This window comes from Podarcis erhardii, assembly GCF_964252035.2.
Source record: "Podarcis erhardii genome assembly, chromosome: Z".
NCBI classification, from domain to species: domain Eukaryota; kingdom Metazoa; phylum Chordata; class Lepidosauria; order Squamata; family Lacertidae; genus Podarcis; species Podarcis erhardii.
The window spans coordinates 3,008,264-3,015,430 of NC_138504.1; the positions used below are offsets into that span (position 1 = coordinate 3,008,264).

The following is a 7,167-nucleotide window of genomic DNA, read 5'->3' on the forward strand; positions in this document are numbered from 1 at the left end:
GCAGGGAGATGCCCTGTTTGTAGGCATCCCATTAGGGTTCACCACTTTGAGAATTGGATGCTAGGCTAAATAGGCCTTTGGCCTGATCCAGGTGCAGGGTTCCTATTGTCTTCTTAATAGGACTTACTTCTGAGTAACCATGTTTAAGATTGTGTTGCAAGTGTGTTTAGGACAGTAACCTAAGTCTTCAAAGGGCCAGCACCATCTCAGCAATTGAAATCACTGAGCTTAAGTGCATGCTGGATCATGTCCAAAGATGATGCTATGTGTGGCTGGTGCTAGTCCTAATGTTGCAGAAAGGCCTTTTGTAATGATCAGAAGGCTGTGTGTGTGTGTGTGTGTGTGTGTGTGTGTAAGCAGAGAAGAAGGAGCCAAAAGAGAGATGTGTCCAACTGGCTGGAGACATGTGGCAACAAAGCTGTGCATTCCTCTACAGATGCAGTAATAAATCACGTCTGCATGGATGAGTAGCCTGGATGGAGCCAATACTTTGCTGCTGCAATGTGTTCAGTGAGGAGGGGAGAACATGCTGTCCTCAGTGGTGTTTACTAGTTGTGCACACAGTAGATAAACAAGCAACTTTTCTGACTGTTTTAGAAAAAACAACCTCCCTCCTCTGAATGCAGGTCGTTAGACTTTCTTCTCATTAAAAGGTGCCACAGATAAATGCAGAGGCTGACATCATAACAGCTGCTCATTATGCTCCTCAGAGCAACTTCTTGATTCTGAGTGACAAAATTAATTCTCAGGGTCCAAAGAAGACACATCATTAAACACATCTTTGCACTTAATGTGCATGCCTTTTTTTAAAAAATACACAAATGGCAACATGGGCATAGCCAGGATTTTTAGTTTGCTATGTATTTTTATCAATATTTGTTGATGGGGGGGCAGCTTCCCCTCCCTGGGCCCCCTTGGCTACGCCCATGAATAGCAGGCTGCTAGCAGTAGGGGCGTAGATAAATAGGTACCACTCCGGTGGGAAGGTAAACGGCGTTTCCGTGCGCTGCTCTGGTTCGCCAGAAGCAGCTTAGTCATGCTGGCCACATGACCTGGAAGCTGTACGCCGGCTCCCTTGGCCAATAAAGCGAGATGAGCGCTGCAACCCCAGAGTTGGCCACGACTGGACCTAATGGTCAGGGGTCCCTTTACCTTTACCTAGCAGTAGGGGCAGGGAGGGAGCTGATGATAATTGGGATTGCAGCAGATGGGGTGAAGAGTTAAACTTTAGCACTTTCTTCCTCTACTGTGGTCCATGTTGGTTGCAAGGTAAAATAAAATAGTTATAATGGAAAATCTCTGGATGCCAAAATCTAGGTTTAGGGCAAGTCCTCTTTGGTGAGAGAATCCCAGCAGAGATTTAATATCACAAAATATACAACATTAATTTCAAAGGATGGCTGTGTTTCAGTTCTTGCATTTCCCTCCCCCCAGAAAGTGTGAATTAGGGAGGTTTGCTTTTAAATAAGAACTTAACTGAATTTCTCCTCACATTCGCGGAAGGTATGTATATCTATAACTCAGGATAACACCTCAAGCATCTGATGAAGTGGACTATATTCAGGGCCAGCTCTACCATGAGGCAGAGTGAGGCAGCTGCTTCAGTTGGCAGATGGGAACAGGGAGTGCAGGGGTGAGGCCTGGCATCCTCACACCCCCAACAAACTTGCTGCCCCCAGGAAATGGGGGAGACACTGCCCCATTGTCAATGTGGGTACTAAGATTCAGCAACCAGTCTAGCTGGCTTCTGTAAATGGAATGGGGTGAGATGGAGAGCCATATTATCCCTTGCCTCAGGCAGCAAAATGTATTGGACCAGCCCTGACTGGTCCATGTAACCTGAGGCCATAGTAGACCCAGTAGTCTTTAAGATTCCACAAGACTCTTTATTGTTTTAGCACATCCAAAGCAAGAGGGCTGTCTGTGCACTTGCTCTACACACTATAGCTGCCATACGTCCGGATTTTCCCGGACATTACCGGAATTTCAAAGGCAGAAATGACTACATACTTCTCTCTCTCTCTCTCTCTCTCTCTCTCTCTCTCTCTCTCTCTCTCTCTCTTCCTCCCTCCCTCTGGCAATTCCTGTAAGCCAGCTTTCCCCCCTGATGGCATCTAGAAGCGAGAAGGGCTGCCCTTTCGTCACAAACAGCTACTGGGTTTGTAATGTCACCGAAATGTTTACTGACGGTAAGTCAAACCCTGTCCCATCCCCCCCCCCCGCCCACAATGTATAAAAACAAAACACAGAGCAAGTAAAATGCATTAAGAAGTCAAAATTAGTTCAAGAAATTGAAAGCACAATCTTTGCTGGACAGTTTGTTCCAGGAGATGTGTAAAAAGCAGGCAAGGAAACTGAGCAAGAACGCAGCCTCCTCCTCCTCCTCCTCCTAAAAGTTTCCAGATGCTGCTCACTCACTCAGGGCACCCACGGTGGGTGTGTCTGTGGCTTTGCATAGACTCTGCTTTGGTCTGTCCCCATCAGGGACTCCGTGATTTTGGGGGAGCAAGTTTTGCTGGGGCAAAGGTTTTCCACTTGAACTGATAGAGCCTCAGCTTGAACAAATGTTGGAGTTTCTCCTGGAACTGGCTGCTGATGACATAGTACAACAAAGGATTGATGCAGCTGTTAGCGAACCCCATGGAGAGCCCAAACGGTAGGGCTGCGTCGATGACAGAGGTGACCCAGCAATTGCTGATCACATCCATCCAGGAAAGGGCATCCAGGAAGGTGAGGATGTGGAAGGGGAGCCAGCAGACCAAGAAAGCCACCACCACAGTGGCCACCAGCTTCAGGACTCTATCCCTCATCTGCTGGTTCTTCCCAAACCCTTGAGCTCTCATCAGGTGCACCCTGATCCAAAGGTAGCACGTGATAATGATGATGAGGGGGACCAGGAACCCAAGGATGTTCTTCATCAAGGCTGTTCCAGCTGACCAGCTGGAGTATTTCTCTGATGGGTAGGCCATGATGCAGGCTGTCACACCTAGCTCCACAATGTATTTGGTGTTGCGGAAGTAGAAAGTTGGCAGGGAAGTTAGGGCCGCCAGTCCCCAGACCAGAAGCGCAGTCTTGGACGCTTGCTGCAGTGTCCCTTGCTGGGACTGGAATGGGTGGGCAACTGCCTGGTAGCGGTTCAGGCTTAGGCAGGTGATGAAGAAGATGCTGGCAAACATGGTCAGGCAAAGGACCGAGCTGGTGATTTTGCACATCACTGGGCCAAAGAGCCAGTTGTACCCATACGTATAGTATGCAGCCCAAAAAGGAAGTGTGGTCAGGGCCAGCAAGTCCGCCACAGCCAGGTTGACGATGTAAATGCTGGAGACTTTCCTCGGGCTCCGCTGCCAACACAGCACTGCTACCACCATGCTGTTCCCCACCAGTCCGAGGATGAAGATGATGCAGTAGAGGACTGGGATGAGGACAAACTGGTAACTGGAGACAAAGATAGGGCAGTGGGAGGAGACGTTGGCTGGAGAGGAGTAAAGATCTTGCAAAGGCTGCTCAGTGGGGCTGGGGGTGGAGTCGTTGTCCCTGGAATGCATGCTGGTGCCCAGGATGGAGATTTGGGGTGCAGTGAACTCTTCTTGGGAACTGGAGTCTTGTGTGTCACATCATCCAATAGCTAGCCTATTTTTATTTTTTTTAAGAAAGAGAAAACACAACAGAATCACAAGCTGCATACGTGCAAACTACATCCTTGGCCTTCCCAGTTTACTCATGAAGGAGATGAAACCAGGAAATGGCATTCTATGGAGTCAGAGCATCGTTCCCTCTAACATGGTATGTTGTCTTCATTGACAGGCAGTGGCTTTCCAGGTTTCAGCTAGGGGACATTCTGGAGGTGCCAGGGATTGAACCTGGGACCTTCTGTGTGCAGAGCAAATGCTCTACCACTAAGCTACAGCACTCCCCCAGGATGCAGGTGCATTCCAGGTCTACTATTGCTTAAGATCTGATCTGCTGGAAGAGATCAAAAGTCAGTCGAGTCCAACATGCTGTCCCCTGAAGCAACTAGCTTTGTGCTTCCAAGATTGGAGGGTCTGAAGGCAATGTCTGCCTTCAACTTTTGTCCCAGGACTCTAGGGTCACAGCTGTGAAGGCAAAAGCTTCATTCTCTCCCTAAAGCAGGCACCATCAGCCTAGAGCCTTCCTTTTAGCTCTCTGCTATCAACACTGACAGGCATCAGCTCCCCAGAGGTCCAGACAATGGTCACTTTCCCAGCTCTATGTGGAGATGTCATGTTTGAAACCTGGGACGCTCTGTATGCAAGCAGACACTGAGCCACAGCCCTTCAATTGAAAGGCTGCAGAAGGATGTTTATTTTAAAACAGAAATCACGAAGGAACCATACTGAGCATGGATGCAAAAGGTTGTGTGTGTTAAATACCCTTTAAATCTTCACTGTTATTATTCAGACATTTCTATACAGCAAACCTCCCCTCCATGCAAAGTAGTTTCTTCACACATTGCTAGATAACATAAAGCCTTATGGGAAACACAAAGAAGACAGGTGGTTACTTACTCTGGGAGTGCTTGAACTCAGGCTGGCTACACACCAAGTTGTGTCCACCCTCAGGCAGGAGCAAAACCTTCCAGGCAAAACCTTCCCTTCTCTCTCTGGCTGCTTCGTGAGAGTTGGTTTCACATCACTCCAAGACTGAAACATGTACACCATCGAGAAAGTCTTTGCATAGCTTCCCGCTTTGTATGAGAGGAGCATTGGGCTGGTAGAGAGCATATATGCATCTCTCAGCCTCTACAACCAATAAGAGGCACAAGACTGAAGGAGGGAGGGTGTTTAAGCAATCCATTCCCAGTGCAGTTGTTTGGAGAGAGAATGCTCCCCCTCCCAGCTTACCCTTCAAAAAGTTTGGCTAGAAAGTGTGCAGCTATTTCTTCCTGCAATCTGAGAAGAATGTGTGCGAAAGAGGGATGGAAAATAAGCAAAATAAACTAGCATCTTCAGTAAGGTGTAGCTTCCAGGAAAGTGTGCATGGAATTGTACAGATAATGCTGAAAGAGAAAAAAGCTTCAGAGCAGAAGTTTCATCTACACTTACTGTTTGCCCTGCGCATTCTATGTGCAGCTCCACACTGAATCTCAACAAAAGGCAATTCAGGTTTTCTGAAGGTTGCTGTTTGCTCCAAATCAGCAGCAAAGAGCACGTTTTCCTGGAGAAAGTGTATGTGAGGAAGCAGGTGGACACGGAACTTTAAAGTGCAGACCTGTGTCTAGAAACTCAACACAAAATGAAGTTTGAATGAGCCAAGAATCTCTGAGCAATGTTCTTTCTGATAAGCAAGCAAGGACTCAGCAGGCAAATGCAACCAGCTCTGTGCCAAAGCAATTGGCTGCGGTTCTCAACTTTCCCCCTTCCCCTACCCAGCAAGAAAGATAAATGCATGGAATTTGGGCTGCATGGAATTTGGAAATGCTGTTGGAAAGGCTGGCTCCCATCAAACTCAGAGGTCTGATTAGCAACATGTTAGAGGTCAAATGGTCCATGTGCATGAGACTGTTCACCTGTTTGCATGCATGGCTGGATTCTGTGACTGGAACTATACAGCGGTAGGGAGCAGCAGCATCTTTTCCTTGGCCTCAGGTAGAAAGACATCTTGAGTGAGCCCTGGTGAGCTCGATTTGCACTGAAAATTGATCCAACTGCAAGCTGAAGGAGAAGCACAGAGTGTTTATTCTCCAGGATGCCAAGTCTTGGCTGCTTAACTTTGAGTGTCAACAGAGCTTCCTCACACATTAGCTTTGCTGCTGCCCATGGGTGCCAACCTGCAATGTTTTTCCACCCATTAGTCAGACACTGCTCCTCCCCAGGCTCACTACAATCCAGAAAACTGTGGAGTGCAATTTTCTTTTCTACAGAATTTTCTTTTCTAAATGGTGGCATTTTGTTATCTGGGATCACAACGTTATTGTATTCCTAAGCTCTCTTTCATAGTCAAAAGAATAGTCATAAGAATATGACAAAAAGAAAGAATGCTAGTAATTATGCCTATTTTTTAAATTTATCTAATTTTTATATTTTGTGATGTTTTGTGTTTTGTATTGTTGCAGACCTCCTGTTACCCTTACTATTCAACATTTTGCTGGCACAACAGTTTACAGTTCTGAAGCTGCCTTCTGCTGAGTCAGACCATTGGTCCAGCTAGCTCAGTTCTGTTGACACTGACAGGAAGCAGTTCTTCAGGAATCTTTCCTAGACCTCCCTGGAGATGCTAGGGATTGGACCTGAGAACTTCTGCATGCAATTCAGGTGCTCTGCCACTAGGCCACATCAATTCCCCTCTCTTTTCTCTACATCCATGTGAGGCTTTGCTTGCTTAAAATCCAGTGAGGTTGGTTTTCCTCATTATGTTTCAGATCATGTTTGCATGGTGTCATACACATCAAAATGGCTAGATGTGTTTCCAAATCACCTTCGGTCTGTCTGTCCACCCCAGCGGACATAGAAGGTGTGTGAATCTCTTCATGTGGCTTATGTTTTCAGTTCAGATAATAGCTTGTTGGAGGGAATACATCAAAATGCAGTATCCAAACATAGATGAACACCTGCTCCTTGATCTCAGGACCCATCATGTGAAATTTGGGGAAAAATCAGTGCAGTTTTAAAAGACTCAGTCCTCCATCTTGATTCAAAACAATTGTATCCAACCATAGATGAAAATCCATTTTTCAGTTTTGGGAACACACACAGAAAAAATTGGTATGGTATCTTAAGAGGTGTGCAAATGTATAATGAACAAATAACTTTCCAAAATCGAGAGTATATTACATTGTATTTATATTACACCATTCCTTCAATGAGCTCAGTGGTTCTGCCAGTTTACCCTCACAACTCTGTGTGGTAGGTTAGGCTAAGAGATGGTGTCTAGTTCAAGGTCATCCAATGAGCTCCAGGACTGAGTGGGTCTCCTAAGGTCCAGGTCCAACACTCTAACCACTATACAACACAGACTGCTTCCTAGCTGTTCGTATTTTGTATGGGTGGGAAAATTCAGCTGCAAAAGGCAAATTCAAGTTCTGCAATTGAAATTGGTTTACTCTTAAAAAAACAAACAAACAAAAAAACCTCCAGAATTTTTGCTGTAAGGAAAGTTATGGGGAAATGCACTGGAAAGTGTGGGGTGGCAGTGTCTTAATGTGACACT

At 46.2% G+C, this 7,167-nt stretch overlaps 1 protein-coding gene across 1 annotated transcript; it reads right to left on the reverse strand.

Annotated features, from left to right (window-relative positions):
- Positions 1–1,314: 1,314 nt before the first annotated feature.
- On the reverse strand, positions 1,315–4,759 carry AGTR2 (angiotensin II receptor type 2). Its single transcript, XM_081846833.1, has 2 exons — positions 4,527–4,759; positions 1,315–3,630 (listed from the first exon to the last, which is right to left on the reverse strand). Exon 2 carries the CDS (start codon positions 3,543–3,545, stop codon positions 2,481–2,483), a length of 1,065 nt encoding a protein of 354 aa, XP_081702959.1. The 5' UTR covers positions 3,546–3,630; positions 4,527–4,759; the 3' UTR covers positions 1,315–2,480.
- Between the last annotated feature and the right edge of the window lie 2,408 nt (positions 4,760–7,167).

What these genes read in the sequence shown, in the direction of transcription:
- AGTR2 (XM_081846833.1), bottom strand. Translation starts at nt 3,545, where the DNA reads ATGCATTCCAGGGACAACGACTCCACCCCCAGCCCCACTGAGCAGCCT.